The 18648-nt window shown below is 46.4% G+C and overlaps 1 protein-coding gene across 3 annotated transcripts in view; it reads right to left on the bottom strand.

The window, feature by feature from the left end:
• Positions 1 to 1961, bottom strand: part of LOC121586257 (oxidation resistance protein 1) — a 148846-nt gene extending 146885 nt beyond the window's left edge. For 2 of the 3 annotated variants that reach the window (XM_041902809.1, XM_041902811.1), the window contains exon 1: positions 1448 to 1776. In XM_041902809.1, the coding sequence (XP_041758743.1) occupies positions 1448 to 1591 (144 nt within the window). In that variant the 5' untranslated portion in view covers positions 1592 to 1776. Of the gene's footprint in view, positions 1 to 1447; positions 1777 to 1823 lie in introns of those variants that run through there. The other variant, XM_041902810.1, reaches the window with a different exon arrangement.
• Positions 1962 to 18648: the final 16687 nt, after the last annotated feature.

The following is an 18648-nucleotide window of genomic DNA, read 5'->3' as shown; positions in this document are numbered from 1 at the left end:
GGTCAGCACCTTCATTAAATCCAAGCTGTACAATATCAGGTGAGAAGAGACAGCGGATAACCTTGACTAAAATATACCAATGAAATCTACTAGTGCGCCATTCACTTTCCTCTATAGATTTTTCGAATGTTATGAATATTCTATTTACAATGCTGTTTATACAGAGAAGCTGCTTACCCTTTACTAATATAAAGGTGTACAAATTTCGCAGTAACAGTCACAAAAGCAACATTTCTTTGACTTGCTTATTCTGACTGCATCTACACATTTCTTTCACCCAGTTTGCTTCCTGCCTTCGTTCCAATTGCTTTATGAAGAAAACTGAACACTACACTACATAATCACTTTCAGATTCCCTTGTGGTCATACATGTTTTACAGAGTGAGTGAGCACTTCCGTTGGTTCGAACTCAGTTATTGACAAAGAGTCCACTCAAAAACATTGGCATGAGTCCCTGCCTCCCTCTCTGGCAGAGACGGGCACTATTACTAAGCTCTTTCTGCCCATTTGAATACGGATTTTATCTGCAAGCGCAACCAACCACATAAGGCAGGTGGCCTTGGGAACATCATAGGTAAAGCCTCCGCCAATGTGGAGGGCAGTGCTCTGAACAACAAAATCAACAACAAATAGGCAGCTCAGTCATCAGAGTCATCATCATTCATCACCACAACAGGATGGAAGGACCCCCGTGCTGCTCTGCTGCTGCGCTCCTTCCTGTATCAGAAAGAACAGGCTGCAATGATAGGTCAGAGAGCCATCCCCACTCCACTGTCACCTTCTCCCCATCCAGCATCATCCCACTCTCCTCTCCCCATCCCACTGTTACCAGGGAGATGAGGAACAGGATTTGAGGGTCATTTCAAGAGCGGAGCACATCACAAGGCTGCTACGGCTTCAGCTCGGTTTCCAGTAAATGGCATGGAATAGGATATCTCTCTCATGTCCCTTGTCCCCCCCCCCCTCCCCTCTCTCTCTCTCTCTCTCTCTCTCTCTCTCTCTCTCTCTCTCTCTCTCTCTCTCTCTCTCTCTCTCTCTCTCTCTCTCTCTCTCTCTCTCTCTCTCTCTCTCTCTCTCTCCCTCTCCCTCTCCCTCTCTCTCTCTCTCTCCCCATCTGCCTCTCTCGCTTTCTGTCTCCCCCTCCCTGTCTCTCTGCCTCTCCCCAACATGGAATCAATAGAAATGATAGATGCAAGAGGAGCGGTCATTTGTGAGTGGCAGAACTGGAGGGGTACAGAGAAAGAGAGAGAGAACGTCTGGCTCTAATGCCTCCATATCACACATGGCCAGGAAAAAACAGTTGTTGCTGTTTTTGCATAAGCCAAATTGAGTCAGAGAATAAGGATGTGCCACTCACACACACACAAACACACACAGAGAATACAGCTCCACTTCTCTAAACACTGCCGGAAGAGAATAAAAAATAAATAATAATAATATTACTCACGGAATATTCCACGGTTCCCTTGGGTCTCTGGAATGACATGCTACGCACATCCTTCCTCTCGGGAGTCTTCTTTTGGCCCGTATCTGAATGCAAAGGGAGAGAGGTGTGTATTACGCTCATGGTTCTCCCCTCCCTTCTCCTCATCTCATCTCTGCCTTCTGCTGCTGCTCTCCTCCCCGCTTCTCTGCCTGCCTAACTCAAGCCTGTCTGCCTGCTTGTCGATTAGCCCGTCTGCCATGTATTTTTTCACCTTGCCTTCTCAACACCCCCCCTATCTCTCCTCTCTCTTATCTCACTCTATGTACTGTATCTGTGTGTCTCCCTCTCCCCTCTCTCTCTCCCCCTCTCTCTCTCACTCTCGCTCTCCTTCTCCTACCTCGTCAGGTAAGCTATGACAGCAGCAGGGGATAGCTGTTTACGTCTGTATGTAGCCTGCCTCGACCTGGGCATTGGGTGTTGAGACTCCAGGGGGAGAATGATTTGTTGTCGAAATAAATGTTAGCAGGAGGTGCGTCCCGGTTCAATTCACCTCCTCGCAGCCAACTAGAATTCAATGAAAAAACTCCATGTGTTTTTATATTTAAAAACACATTTATCATAATTTCTTCTCCATTAGGCCTAAAGGCTATTTTGATTTAAAATGATAGTTTCATCTGTTCAGTGTAATTAACCTAATGAAAAACATGTACAATGTATTTACATATACATTTCCCTGGGTAATATGAAGCTCATTATTAGCCTCATATATAGCAGCTTCTGGTTGTTTTGATTTACTTGACTTTATTTTGGTACTTTTACCCCCAATTGGTAGTTACAGTCTTGTGCCATCGCTACAACTCCACTACGGACTCGGGAGAGGCGAAGGTCAAGAGCCATGCGTCCTCCGAAACACAATCCTGCCAAAACACACTGCTCACTTAACCCAGAAGCAAGCCGCACCGGAGGAAACACTGTCCAGCTGGCGACTGAAGCCAGCTTGCAGGCGCCCGACCCACCACAAGGAGTCGCCAGAGCACAATGGGACAAGGAAATCCCGGCCAAACCCTCCCCTAACCCGGGCCAAATGTGCGCTGCCTCATGGGTCTCCCGGTCATGGCCGGCTGTGACACAGCCTGGGATCGAACCTGGGTCTGTAGTGACGCCTCAAGCTCTACAATGCAGTGCCTTAGACCGCTGTGTCACTCGGGAAGCCCCCAGAATCATTTGAATTGAGGCAGACTAAGTTATTGTTGGTATGCTGTGCAGCATGCCTGGTTGTGGTTAGCTACTGTATGCTGTTTGGTGCATTTGAATGAGGAATGTTTGGTTACTACATTTTATTGTTGTTATGGCAAGACAGTTGGGGAAAAACAATCACTACCGCATGAGAGCAGCATCTAAGAATGGCCTTCGATGATAAATAACCACTTCTTGCATGCCAAGATAACCGTGTCAAGGCGTTTCATCCCCTAGAGAAGCATGTTGGTGTGGGAAGTTCCGGTGCATTCCATAATTCTGAGACACAGCCATGATGACACCTGCCTATTCTCACCTGGCTGTCACCCGTGTAGTATCGAGTGTCATTCACTCAGAAAACCAGGGACTAGGAGAGTGTATTACTCTATCTGCCTGTATATTCTCATCTGCATCTTCTGTTGTAGATTAAAATACCACACACACACACACGCATGCACGCAAACACGCGTAACAGACGTCACGCTGCCTGATTAGAGAGTACCGCTTCCGGCTCACACCGAGGCTCGAACCCAGTCCTTGCTAGCACACATGACCGCCCTCCCAAAGGGTCTTACCAGTCACCACCACCGAAAAGTAAACCATTTGGTGGCGCAAGTGGCGACACTTCAGGCTGATGAGTATGTTTCACACATCCCCATACGCTACATTCACCCCCCATATTTACTCCACAGCAACCACAGCGTTGGGCTGAGTGCAACTGCAGATCCGAGTCACTAGCACCATCTGTAATAGGGCTGGGAATGGCCAGGGACCTCATGATACGATATATTCACGATACTTAGGTGCCGAAACGATATTCTTTCTGTATTGTGATTTGATGCTGCAATCTTGTTGAGATTTGATGTTCCAAACATATTTCTCAATACAGCGCCTTCAGGAGGTATTCATACATCATGATTTATTCCACATTTTGTTGTTACAGCCTCAATTCAAAATGGAATAAATATGGTCAAATGTTTGGACACACCTACTCATTCCAGGGTTTTTGTTTATTTTTACTATTTTCTACAATGTAGAATAATAATGAAGACATCAAAACTATGAAATAACACATATGGAATCATGTAGTAACCAAAAAAGTGTTAAACAAATCAAAATATGTAATATTTGAGATTATTCAAAGCAGCCACCCTTTGCCCTGATGACAGCTTTGCACACTCTTGGCATTCTCTCAACCAGCTTCATGAGGTAGTCACCTGGAATGCATTTCAATTAACAGGTGTACCTTGTTAAAAGTTAATTTGTGGGATTTCATTCCATCTTCATGCGTTTGAGCCAATCAGTTGTGCTGTGACAAGGTAGGGGTGGTATACAGAAGATAGCCCTATTTGGTATAAGACCAAGTCCATATTTTGGCAAGAACAGCTCAAATAAGCAAAGAGAAACAACAGTCCATCATTACTTTAAGACATGAAGGTCAGTCAATCCGGAACATTTCAAGAACTTTGAAAGTTTCTTCAAGTGCATTCGCAAAAACCATCAAGCGTTATGATGAACCTGGCTCTCATTAGGACTGCCACAGGAAAGGAGAGAATAAGTTCATTAAAGTTAACTGCACCTCAGATTGCAGCCCAAATAAATGCTTCACAGAGTTCAAGTAACAGACACATCTCAACATCAACTGTTCAGAGGAGACTACGTGAATCAGGCCTTCATGGTCGAATTGCTGCAAAGAAACCACGACTAAAGGGCACCAATAATAAGAAGAGACTTGCTTGGGCCAAGAAACACAAGCAATTGACATTAGACCGGTGGAAATCTGTATTTTGGTCTGGAGTCCAAATTTGAGATCTTTGGTTCCAACCGCCGTGTCTTTGTGAGACTCAGAGTAGGTGAACGGATGATCTCCGCATGTGTGGTTCCAACTGTGAAGCATGGAGGAGGAGGTGTGATGGTGTGGGGGTGCTTTGCTGGTGACGCTGTCTGTGATTTATTTAGAATTCAAGGCACACTTAACCAGCATGGATACCGCCATTTTCGCCAGGCATAATGGGACCCATCTCGTCCAAAAAGTTGACTCAAGTTTGCCAAAAAGCACCTGGATGATCATCAAGACTCTTGGAAGAACGTTCTATGGACAGATGATTCAAAAGTATAACTTTTTGGACGACATGGTTCCAGTAATGCCTGGCGAAAACCAAACTCTGCATTCCACAGTAAGAACATCATACCAAAGGTCAAGCATGGTGGTGTGATGGTTTGGGGATGCTTTGCTGCCTCAGGACCTGGACAACTTGCCTTAATAGAAGGAACCATGAATTCTGCTCTGTATCAGAGAATTCTACAGGAGAATGTCAGACCATCCATCTGTGAGCTGAAGCTGAAGCGCAGCTGGGTCATGCAGCAAGACAATGATCCAAAACACACAATCAAGTCTACATGAAAATAGCTAAAAAGCAACAAATTGGAAGTTTTAAAAAGGCCTAGTCAAAGTCCAGACCTAATCCCAACTGAGATGTTGTGGCAGGACTTGAAACTAGCAGTTCATGCTTGAAAACCCACACGTCACTGAGTTAAAGCAGTTCTGCATGGAAGAGTGGGCCAAAATTCCTCCACAGCGACGTGAGAGACTGATCAACCACTACAGGATGCATTTTGTTGGAGTCATTGCAGCTAAAGGTGGCACAACCAGTTATTGAGTGTAAGGGGGCAATTACTTTTTCACACAGGGGAATTGGGTGTTGCATAACTTTGTTTATGAAATAAATGAAATAAACATGTAATTGTTGTGTTATTTGTTCACTTCTGTTCCCTTTATCTAATATTAGGTTTTGGTTAAAGTTCTGATAACATTCAGTATCACAAATATGCAAAAGTAGAGAAAGTATTAGAAAGTATTAGTATTAGAAAGGCGGCAAATACTTTTTCAAAGCACGGTATATACACTTAGGTTGGAGTCATTAAAACTCGTTTTTCAACCACTCCACAAATTTCTTGTTAACAAACTATAGTTTTGGCAAGTCAGTTAAGCCATCTACTTTGTGCATGACACAAGTCATTTTTCCAACAATTGTTTACAGACAGATTATTTCACCTATAATTCACTGTATCACAATTCCAGTGGTTCAGCAGTTTACATACAGTAAATTGACTGTGCCTTTAAACAGCTTCGAAAATTCAAAAAAATGATTTAATGGCTTTAAAAGCTTCTGATGGGCTAATTGACATCATTTGATTCAATTGGTGGTGTACCTGTGGATGTATTTCAAGGCCTACCTTTAAACTCAGTGCCTCTTTGCTTGACATCATGGGAAAATCAAAATAAATCAGCCAAGACCTCAGAAAAAAATTGTAGACCTCCACAAGTCTGGTTCATCCTTGGGAGCAATTTCCAAATGCCTGAAGGTACCACGTTCATCTGTACAAACAATAGTACACAAGTATAAACACTATGGGACCACGCAGCCATCAGGAAGGAGACACGTTCTGTCTCCTAGAGATGAACGTACTTTGGTGCGAAAAGTGCAAATCAATCCCAGAACAACAGCAAAGGACCTTGTGAAGATGCTGGAGGAAACCGGTACAAAAGTATCACCATCCCAACCGTGAAGCACGGGGGTGGCAGCATCATGCTGTGGGGGTGCTTTGCTGCAGGAGGGACTGGTGCACTCCACAAAATGTATGGCATCATGAGGAAGGAAAATTATGTGGATATATTGAAGCAACATCTCAAGACATCAGTCAGGAAGTTAAACATTGGTCGCAAATGACTCTTCCAAATGGACAATGACCCCAAGCATACTTCCAAAGTTGTGGCAAAATGGCTTAAGGACAACAAAGTCAAGGTATTGGAGTGGCCATCACAAAGCCCTGACCTCAATCCTATAGAACATTTGTGGGCAGAACTGAAAAAGCATGTGTGAGCAAGGAGGCCTACAAACCTGACTCAGTTACACCAGCTCTGTCAGGAGGAATGGGCCAAAATTCACCCAACTTATTGGGGGAAGCTTGTGGAAGGCTACCTGAAACGTTTGACCCAAGTTAAACAATTTAAAGGCAATGCTACCAAATACTAATTGAGTGTATGTAAACTTCTGACCAATTGGGAATGTGATGAAATAAATAAAAGCTGAAATAAATAATTCTCTCTACTATTATTCTGACATTTCACATTTTTTAAATAAAGTGGTTGTCACGATCGTCGAAGGAGGAGGATCAAGGCGCAGCGTTGAAGGTGAACATATTTATTAATTGATGATCACACGAACAATACAACAAACGATACGTGCAGTCCTACGGTACAAACCAAAAGGAACAAGATCCCACAACCACTGTGGGAAAACAGCCTGTCTAAATGTGGTTCCCAATCAGAGACAACCAGCAACAGCTGACACTCGTTGCCTCTGATTGAGAACCACTCTGGCCAACATAGAAATGCAACAACTAGAATACCCAAAGGAAACTCACACCCTGGCTCAACATACAAGTGTCCCCAGAGCCAGGGCGGGACAGTGGTGATCCTAACTGACCTAAGACAGGGAATTTTTACTAGGTTTAAATGTCAGGAATTGTGATAAACTGAGTTTAAATGTATTTGTCTAAGGTGTATTTAAACTTCCGACTTCAACTGTATATCAAATAAAATTGTGATATGTAACTGTATAGGTTTTTCCCCCCCATCACTAATCTGTAATGGACGTCACGCTGTCTGCTTAGGGAGTATCGCTTCCTCCTGATTCGGCTCACACCGAGGTTCGAACTCAGGACCTTTTTAACACACATTACCGCCCTTCCGAAGCATCAACGCCAACAAGAAGTTAACAAGTCGGAGGCGCAAATGCCGAATCTTCAGGCTGAGGAGTAAGTTTCAAACCCACACAAACACACCACCCCATCTTTGGTATGGTAGTGGGGGCATTTACCACATAATTCAAATCACTCAGTGGCAGCAGTTACATATGCCCAGACTCACCCCTCAATTTGCAAACAAAAATGTTGCGGTCCATGGGCAGAGACTGAGATTGAGGTGTTTTTCTTTAACACATCCGCTACCTCACCCCCCTATATTCACTTGGCTGAGATTACCTCCGCTATGGTTATTTTTTTAGCTCTCTCACTTCTCATTGAAAACTCCATATGGTAACGGAAGCTCACTGCTTGGCAGCAGATGCCTTGCAGACGCACAGCGAGCAATGGGGAACCAAGGAAGCCAGCTACAGGGTGGTGCCCTTCCTCATCCAAGATCCAAGACCACCACAAGGACAACAACCTTGGAGCCCAGGGAGGGAGTGCCAGGTGTGGCCAAGTGTCCCAGGCTCTACTTTAGCTTGTTGTCTATCAATTATAGGCCTAACAATTATATTTAGTTAAATGTTGGTTATTTTGTTACATGTTGACAATGTGTTACAGCATAGTTGACAGTTGAAGACACCTGTTTCAAGGTATTTCAGAGCATTCAAATGAATAAAGGCCTAGTTGTCCATGCTCTAGTCTAGGCTGTCATACATATCCCACCCACCCTGTGTTATACACTCATACGCACGTTCTACTTCTTCTAGCTGTTACATTGCATTATTGTCTCCCATGGCATGTTCATGCTGCAAACATCCTTTAGCGCATTCTCCAATGGTGTTGGGACATTTAATTCAGTTGTGACATTTCATGCAGTGTTTTGCATAAATCTGAGTCTTTCAAAGATCTCTCCTATGCTTTGTCAGTTGAATAAAAACTGATCTTCCAATATTTAACACTGCCCCACTCACTCCAACATCCTCATTCAGTAGGGGCCACACCCAGTGTAAGGGGCCACATCCAGGCTTGGACCCTATATAACTGGTGGTGAGACAGTACAGTAGCAAGCCTACTATGTAATACGAAACACATAGGACTTACTGCAAATCTCTTGTTACCACTTCGAGCGATACAGAGAAAGTGGTGTGATCATCTAAAAGAAACACAAACGCTGCATTTTCATCCCAAGTCCAGTCTCCTCCTGTCAAGTTACAGCAGACTTGAGTGGGTGTCTTACATGTTTCTGTTGCCTCTGCCGCTGGGAGTCTAGCCCGACCACTTGATGGTGGCGCCAAGGCTGGCAAAGAATGATAAAATAGGTACCATCTGTTCAAGACTAACAAATGTATGATAATTAGGATTTTGCAAAAAGCAGCATCATATGATGCAAAATGCATTATACAGGGAGGATTTCTGTATTTTGAAAGTTACATATCTTGAAAACTGGATTGCTTACAAGCAAAACATTTTGTGACTACATCAACAATGGACTAATGAAACAAATACCAAAAGATTTGGGTGGAGTTTTTGGGTGGAGTTTTTCTTTCAGGGCATTGCATGCTGCTTTGTTTTGAGCCAGCTGCAACTTTGCTAGATCTTTCTTTCTACACCTGACCATATTACCGGAGAGTAATCAAGATGGGTCAAGATCAGAGCCTGAACAACTAGTACAGTTAATCAAATCAATTCAAATTGTATTTGTCACATACACGTGTTTAGCAGATGTTATAGCGGGTGTAGCGAAATGCTTGTGCTTCTAGCTCCGACAGTGCAGTAATATCTAACAATTTCACAACATATTCCCAATACACACAAAAAAGTAAGGAATGGGATTTCAGAATATATACATATATGGACAAGCAATGACAGAGCGGCATGGACTAAGATACAGAAGAATATTATAGAATAGAATGCAGTATATACATATGAGATGAGTAGTGCAAGATATGTAAACATTATTAATGTGACTAGTGTTGCATTTCTTAAAGTGGCCAGTGATTTCAATAGGCAGCAACAGCCTTTAATGTGCCAGTGATGGCTATTTAACAGTCTGATGGCCTGTACTGACCTCGCCTTCTGGATGATAGCGGGGTGAACAGGCAGTGGCTCGGGTGGTTGATGTCCTTGATGATCTTTTTGGCCTTCCTGTAACATCGGGTGCTGTATGTGTCTTGGAGGGCGGATAGTTTGCCCCCGGTAATGCGTTCGGCAGACCGCACCACCCTCTGGAGAGCCCTGCGGTTGTGGGCGGTGCAGTTGCCGTACCAGGCGGTGATACAGCCCGACAGGATGCTCTCAATTGTGCATCTGTAAAAGGTTGTGAGGGTTTTAGGTGATAAGCCAAATTTCTTCAGCCTCCTGAGGTTGAAGAGGCTCTGTTGTGCCTTCTTCACCACACTGTCTGCGTGGGTGGACCATTTCAGTTTGTCTGTGATGTGTACGCCAAGGAACTTGAAGCTTTCCACCTTCTCCACTGCGGTCCCGTCGATGTGGATAGGGGGGTGCACCCTCTGAAGTCCACAATCATCTCCTTTGTTTTGTTGATGTTGAGTGAGAGGTTATTTTCCTGGCACCACACTCCCAGAGCCCTCACCTCCTCCCTGTAGGCGATCTCGTCATTGTTGGTAATCAAGCCTACTACTGTTGTGTCGTCTGCAAACTTGACGATTGAGTTGGAGACATGCTTGGCCACACAGTCATAATCTTTGCGTCAAAAACGCAGAGCATCTTTTTATAACAGACATACCTCTCCCCATTTTAACAACAACTTTGTCAATATGATTTCACCATGATAACTGACTATCCAATGTTACTCCTAGGAGTTCAACTTGTACCACTTGGTCAATGGTCAATGGTCTGACATATGGAATTGTTTTAAAGATTACCATGGATCATTTAGCTATTTGATTTTGAATTTTAGGACCCCTTTAAGTATAAAAAATAAATACAAAAAATGTATTTAATAAAATATTGAATTTGGCCTTTACTACTATTGCCCGTAACACATTTATAAATGTCAAAAAAACTGTCAAAAAACCAATAATAAGGAGTAAGGTTTTGAAGTGTCTATCCTATATCTATATCACATTTCCAACATGCGCACAGAGCATACAAACAGTGTTAATTGTTCAGCGGTGGTATTACCATACTATCCTCTATGTTTGAAATCCGCTTGGAAATCTATGAAGCTGATTTCTCTTGTGGGTGAATTCCTCATTGGACTTTGCGCTCTTTCCCGTAAATTTCAAATAAATATCCATGATTTCAAATGATAATTGAGGCCTACAAAAAGAGTTTAAAATGTATGGGCCCATTTTCCCCGCAACTTGTTGAGATCAGAAGGATTCGTTGTGTAACCCAGTTGTGTTTGAACAGCTCCATCCTGATAAGAACAAGTGATACTTTACCTCGTTTGGTCTTGGCGCTGCGCGAGTGCAGAAAAAGTTGACAGGCACTGGCACTGTGCCAAATGCATGACAGGCATGCCAATTGTAATTGGCCATGTACAGTGGGGAAAACAAGTATTTAGTCAGCCACCAATTGTGCATGTTCTCCCACTTAAAAAGATGAGAGAGGCCTGTAATTTTCATCATAGGTACACGTCAACTATGACAGACAAAATGAGAAAAAAAATCCAGAAAATCACATTGAAAATAAGTATTTGGTCAATAACAAAAGTTTCTCAATACTTTGTTATATACCCTTTGTTGTCAATGACACAGGTCAAATGTTTTCTGTAAGTCTTCACAAGGTTTTCACACACTGTTGCTGGTATTTTGGCCCATTCCTCCATGCAGATCTCCTCTAGAGCAGTGATGTTTTGGGGCTGTCGCTGGGCAACACGGACTTTCAACTCCCTCCAAAGATTTTCTATGGGGTTGAGATCTGGAGACTGGCTAGGCCACTCCAGGACCTTGAAATGCTTCTTATGAAGCCACTCCTTCGTTGCCAGGGCGGTGTGTTTGGGATCATTATCATGCTGAAAGACCCAGCCATGTTTCATCTTCAATGCCCTTGCTGATGGAAGGAGGTTTTCACTCAAAATCTCACGATACATGGCCCCATTCATTCTTTCCTTTACACGGATCAGTCGTCCTGGTCCCTTTGCAGAAAAACAGCCCCAAAGCATGATGTTTCCACCCACATGCTTCACAGTAGGTATGGTGTTCTTTGGATGCAACTCAGCATTCATTGTCCTCCAAACACAACAAGTTGAGTTTTTACCAAAAAGTTATATTTTGGTTTCATCTGACCATATGGCATTCTCCCAATCCTCTTCTGGATCATCCAAATGCACTCTAGCAAACTTCAGACGGGCCTGGACATGTACTGGCTTAAGCAGGGGGACACGTCTGGCACTGCAGGATTTGAGTCCCTGTCGGCGTAGTGTGTTACTGATGGTACTCTTTGTTACTTTGGTCCCAGCTCTCTGCAGGTCATTCACTAGGTCCCCCCATGTGGTTCTGGGATTTTTGCCCACCGTTCTTGTGATCATTTTGACCCCACGGGGTGAGATCTTGCGTGGAGCCCCAGATCGAGGGAGATTATCAGTGGTCTTGTATGTCTTCCATTTCCTAATAATTGCTCCCACAGTTGATTTCTTCAAACCAAGCTGCTTACCTATTGCAGATTCAGTCTTCCCAGCCTGGTGCAGGTCTACAATTTAGTTTCTGGTGTCCTTTGACAGCTGGTCTTGGCCATAGTGGTTTGGAGTTTGACTGTTTGAGGTTGTGGACAGGTGTCTTTTATACTGATAACAAGTTCAAACAGGTGCCATTAATACAGGTAACAAGTGGAGGACAGAGGAGCCTCTTAAAGAAGAAGTTACAGGTCTGTGAGAGCCAGAAATCTTGCTTGTTTGTAGGTGACCAAATACTTATTTTCCACCATAATTTGCAAATAAATTCATAAAAAATCCTACAATGTGATTTTCTGGATTTTTTTTTCTCAATTTGTCTGTCATAGTTGACGTGTACCTATGATGAACATTACAGGCCTCTCTCATCTTTTTAAGGGGGAGAACTTGCACAATTGGTGGCTGACTAAATACTTTTTCCCCCCACTGTATGTAACAAACCTGTGAAGATTCACAACACACACAAACACACACACAAACACAAACACAATGTGCACAGTGGTAGAAAATTAAGATAAGACCCATGTTTTCAATAAAGTAAAAATATGATGCCAGCATGGAGAATTTTAAAGAGTATTCTGCGGGTAGCCCCGACCAGAACATGAACCTGGGTCAGGCGACTGTCAAGCCAACACCTTAACCGTTACGCCATGAGGTCCGAATCTCTTGACGAGATTGCTAGGTATTGTGTTAAGGTCGCTGCAATATACACTGCTCAAAAAAATAAAGGGAACACTTAAACAACACAATGTAATGAAAGCAGGTTCACACTGAGCACATGTGACAGATATGACAGAGTCTGGAGACGCCGTGGAGAACATTCTGCTGCCTGCAACATCCTCCAGCATGACCGGTTTGGCGGTGGGTCAGTCATGGTGTGGGGTGGCATTTCTTTGGGCGGCCGCACAGCCCTCCATGTGCTCGCCAGAGGTAGCCTGACTGCCATTAGGTACCGAGATGAGATCCTCAGACCCCTTGTGAGACCATATGCTGGTGCGGTTGGCCCTGGGTTCCTCCTAATGCAAGACAATGCTAGACCTCATGTGGCTGGAGTGTGTCAGCAGTTCCTGCAAGAGGAAGGCATTGATGCTATGGACTGGCCCGCCCGTTCCCCAGACCTGAATCCAATTGAGCACATCTGGGACATCATGTCTCGCTCCATCCACCAACGCCACATTGCACCACAGACTGTCCAGGAGTTGGCGGATGCTTTAGTCCAGGTCTGGGAGGAGATCCCTCAGGAGACCATTCGCCACCTCATCAGGAGCATGCCCAGGCATTGTAGGGAGGTCATACAGGCACGTGGAGGCCACACACACTACTGAGCCTAATTTTGACTTGTTTTAAGGACATTACATCAAAGTTGGATCAACCTGTAGTGTGGTTTTCCACTTTAATTTTGAGTGTGACTCCAAATCCAGACCTCCATGGGTTGATACATTTGATTTCCATTGATATTTTGTGTGTGATTTTGTTGTCAACTATGTAAAGAAAAAAGTATTTAATACGATTATTTCATTCATTTAGATCTAGGATGTGTTATTTTAGTGTTCCCTTAATTTTTTTGAGCAGTGTATTATAGTGTATTGTGGTACTGTGTGCTCTACAATTTAGGCTTTACAAACACATGATAATCATAACATACTATTTGCACAATATGTATGGGAACATCAGACACCCCTTACCAGACTCTTACCCTCCACACAATATCTGTATACAGTTCATCACTGTGTGGGGGCATACAGCTGAACTCTGCCCACCCAAAAGCATGTTGTTCACCATCTGCTGGTAGTTGTTGGAAGTGCAACTGTTGACATGAGGAAATTCCAAATCACGTTTCTCTTTTGAAAACCAAACGGCCTGAGGCACCTACTCCAACAGCATGTACAACAACCCTAACAAATGTCCAGTAGGCAGTGGTACCAACAGGCTGTACCAACTTCTAGCCATTGTTTCATACTTCCTTTCCTTCACTCCAATGAATCAGAGGGAGGCAATGGCAAAATATTAATCTGATAATGGGGTCCTTGGACATAGAAGGTCAACTTAACGTCTTAACGTCTTCTAATTTCTACCAGCATATCACATGTGCAACCAGAGGAAAAAAAACTCTAGACCACCTTTACTCCACACAGAGAGACGCATACAAAGCTCTCCCTCGCCCTCCATTTGGCAAATGTCACGCCCTGACTCTGGGGACTCGTATTTGTTGAGTCAGGGTGTGAATGTTCTGTGTGGCATGTTCTATGTTGCATTTTCTATGTTTAGATCTAGATCGTGTAGATCTATGTTGGCAGGTGTGGTTCCCAATCAGAGGCAGCTGTAGCTCGTTGTCTCTGATTGGGGTCCATACTTAGGTAGCCTATTGGCACTAGTGGGTTGTGGGATCTTGTTCCGTGTTAGGTATGTTTGTTTTGTGTACCTTGGACTTCACGTTTCGTTTGTTGTTTTGTCATTGTGTTTATTCGGAAAAATAAACATGTACGCATATCACGCTGCGCCTTGGTCCGTCCCGTCTATAAACGAACGTGACAGAAGATCCCACCAAACGAGGACCAAGCAGCGTGCCCAGGAAGAGCGAATAGCCATGTCACAGGTGAGTAAATTGTGGTCATGGGAAGGGATATTCGCGGGGAAAGGGCCATGGGCGAAGGTTAATGCCCAGGCAGGAGAGGAACGACGGCAACATGGAAGCCGGCCGAGGAGGAGGCCCGAGAAGCAGCCCCAATAAAAAATGTTGGGGGGGCTAAAGGGGTGGTCGGGGAGCGATAGAGAAGAGCCCTGACCACTGCACCCGGTTGGGTTTCGGATTGGGTCCCTACGACCTTGGGAAGAGGAGTGGGAACAGTATTACACTGAGGAGTCGGAGGATGACGACGACGACGAGTGTCTGTTCCCTAACTAGTGGGGTCTCCCGGAGGAGTCCTCACGGGAAGAGGAGTGCCGACGACGGAGACCCGAGAGGCAACCCCAAGGACATTTATTTGGGGGGCACACGGTGTGGACGACGAGGCAGCAGGAGGCAGCGACAGGGCGGATCTGCAGGTTAGGAGAAGAGGCCACCATGTTACGGGGGCTATTGGTTCAGAGGGAGCAGGAGTTATTCGGTCAGCGGGAGGAGCTACAGGAGGCAAAAAGGGAGAAGGAAGGTGTAGAGGCACGGCGAGAGGAGCTGGTTAGGCAGCAGAAGGAGCGGGGGTTAATAAAGGAACCCAGTCCCGCTCCTCGCACCAAGCAAGTGGTGCGTGTCGCCAGTCCGGCCCGTTCCTGCTCCCCGCACTAAGCCAGTGGTGCGTGTTCCCAGTACGGCCCGACCCGTTCCTGCTCCCTGCACTAAGCCAGTGGTGCGCGTCGCCAGCCCAGGCCGGCCTGTTCCTGTCCCTCGCACCAAGCCAGTGGTGCGCGTCGCCAGCCCGGCCCGGCCTGTTCCTGCCCCTCACACCAAGCCAGTGGTGCGCGTCGCCAGCCGGGTCCGGCCTGTTCCTGTCCCTCGCACCAAGCCAGTCGTGCGCGTCGCCAGCCCGGTCCGGCCTGTTCCTTCCCCTCGCACCAAACCAGTGGTGCGCGTCGCCAGCCCGGCCTGTTCCTGCCCCTCGCACCAAGCCAGTGGTGCGCGTCGCCAGCCCGGTCCGGCCTGTTCCTGTCCCTCGCACCAAGCCAGTGGTGCGCATCTTCAGCCCTGCCTGTTCCTGTCCCTCGCACCAAGCCAGTGGTGCGCGTCGCCAGCCCGGTCCGGCCTGTTCCTGTCCCTCGCACCAAGCCAGTGTTGCGCGTCGCCAGCCCGGTCCGGCCTGTTCCTGACCCTCGCACCAAGCCAGTGGTGCACGTCGCCAGCCCGGTCCGGCCTGTTCCTGCTCCTCGCACCAAGCCAGTGGTGCGTGTGTCCAGTCCGGCACGGCCCGTGCCTGTCCCACCGGTGCCTGGTCCGGCACCGGTCAGCTGCTCTACTCCGGAGACAGAGCAGTCCGCTCCACCGGTGCCTGATCCAGCTCCGGTTAGCTGCTCCACTCCGGAGTCAGAGCAATCCGCTCCACCAGGGTCCAGTCCAGCTCCGGTCAGCGGATCCACTCCGGAGCCAGAGCAGTCCGCTCCACCGGTGCCTGTTCCAGCTCCGGTTAGCTGCTCCACTCCGGAGTCAGAGCAATCTGCTCCACCGGGGTCCAATCCAGCTCCGGTCAGCGGATCCACTCCGGAGCCAGAGCAGTCCGCTCCACCGGTGCCCAGTTCAGCTCCGGTCAGCTGCTCCACTACGGAGCCAGAGCAAACCGCTCCACCGGGGTCCAGTCCAGCTCCGGTCAGCGGCTCCACTCCGGAGCCAGAGCAGTCTGCTCCACCGGTTCCTGATCCAGCTCCGGTCAGCGGCTCCACTCTGGAGCCAGAGCAGTTCGATCCACCGTCGTCGGGTCCATCTCCAGTCAGCGGTTCCAGTCCAGACTCAGACGTCAGCCCCTCTCCAGTTTCGGGGTCTCCCACACCAGGGTCCAGACAGGGCTTGGTACTTCATGGGAGGAAGGAGAGGGCAAGCAGCGCGCCGAGGTCCAGACCAGACCAGGGGCGCAACAGGGAGGCAGAGAATAGGTGTTGGTCACGCCCGGAGCCGGATCCGCCTCCGAGGCGGAATGCCCACCCGGCCCCTATCCTGTTATGTTTATGTTGTGCGGTCGGAGTCCGCAGCTTTGGGGGGGGGTACTGTCACGCCCTGACTCTGGGGACTCGTATTTGTTGAGTCAGGGTGTGTATTTTCTGTGTGGTATGTTCTATGTTGCATTTTCTATGTTTAGATCTAGATCGTGTAGATCTATGTTGGCCGGTGTGGTTCCCAATCAGAGGCAGCTGTAGCTCGTTGTCTATGATTGGGGACCATACTTAGGTAGCCTATTGGCACTAGTGGGTTGTGGGATCTTGTTCCGTGTTAGGTATGTTTGTTTTGTGTACCTTGGACTTCACATTTCGTTTGTTGTTTTGTCATTGTGTTTATTCGGAAAAATGAACATGTACGCATATCACGCTGCGCCTTGGTCCGTCCCGTCTATAAACGAACGTGACAGCAAATCTGACCATATTTCTATCCTCCTGATTCCTGCTTACAAGCAAAAACGAAAGCAGGAAGTACCAGTGACTCGCTCAATACGGAAGTGGTCAGATGATGTGGATGCTACGCTACAGGACTGTTTTACTAGCACAGACTGGAATATGTTCTGGGATTCATCCAATGGCATTGAGGAGTATACCACCTCAGTCACTGGCTTCGTCAATAAGTGCATCGACGACGTCGTCCCCACAGTGACCGTACGTACATATCCCAACTAGAAGCCATGGATTAGCACCAAGCTAAAGGCTAGAGTTGCCGCTTTTAAGGAGCCTGACACTAATCTGGATGCTTATAAGAAATCCCGCTATGCCTTCAGACAAACCATCAAACAGGCAAAGCGTCAATACAGGACTAAGATTGAATCCTATTACACCGGCTCTGATGCTCATCGGATGTCGCAGGGCTTTCAGACTATTACGGACTACAAAGGGAAACCCAGCCGCGAGCCGCCCAGTGATGCGAGCCTACTAGACGAGCAAAATGCCTTTTATGCTCGTTTCGAAGCAAGCAGCACTGCGTGAGGGCACCAGCTGTTCCGGACGACTGTGTGATCACGCTCTCCGTAACTGATGTGAGCAAGACCTTTAAACAGGTCAACATTCACAAGGCTGTGGGGCCAGATGGATTACCAGGACGTGTTCTCAGAGCATGCGCGGACCAACTGGCAAGTGTCTTCACTGACATTTTCAACCTCTCCCTTAGTCTGTAATACCTACATGTTTCAAGCACACCACCATAGTCCCTGTGCCCAAGAAAGCAACCTGCCTAAATGACTAACGCCCCGTAGCACTTACGTCAGTAGCCATGAAGTGCTTTGAAAGGCTGGTCATGGCTCACATCAACACAATCATCCCCGAAATCCTAGACCCACGCCAATTCGCATACCGCCCCAACAGATCAACAGATGACGCAATCTCAATCGCACTCCACACTACCCTTTCCCACCTGGACAAAAGGAACACTAATGTGAGAATGCTGTTCATTGACTACACCTCAGCGTTCAATGCCATAGTGCCCCCAAAGCTCATCACTACAGTGAGGGAAAAAAGTATTTGATCCCCTGCTGATTTTGTACGTTTGCCCACTGACAAAGACATGATCAGTCTATAATTTTAATGGTAGGTTTATTTGAACAGTGAGAGACAGAATAACAACAAAAAAACAGAAAAACGCATGTAGAAAATGTTATAAATTGATTTGCATTTTAATGAGGGAAATAAGTATTTGACCCCTCTGCAAAACATGACTTAGTACTTGGTGGCAAAACCCTTGTTGGCAATCACAGAGGTCAGACGTTTCTTGTAGTTGGCCACGAGGTTTGCACACATCTCAGGAGGGATTCTGTCCCACTCCTCTTTGCAGATCTTCTCCAAGTCATTAAGGTTTTGAGGCTGACGTTTGGCAACTCTGACCTTCAGCTCCCTCCACAGATTTTCTATGGGATTAAGGTCTGGAGACTGGCTAGGCCACTCCAGGACCTTAATGCGCTGTCACGCCCTGGCTCTG

Source organism: Coregonus clupeaformis, chromosome 17 (genome assembly GCF_020615455.1).
Source record: "Coregonus clupeaformis isolate EN_2021a chromosome 17, ASM2061545v1, whole genome shotgun sequence".
Classification (NCBI taxonomy): Eukaryota; Metazoa; Chordata; class Actinopteri; order Salmoniformes; family Salmonidae; genus Coregonus; species Coregonus clupeaformis.
Note: the sequence above shows the minus strand (reverse complement) of the source record. Positions and strands in the feature narration are given on the sequence as shown.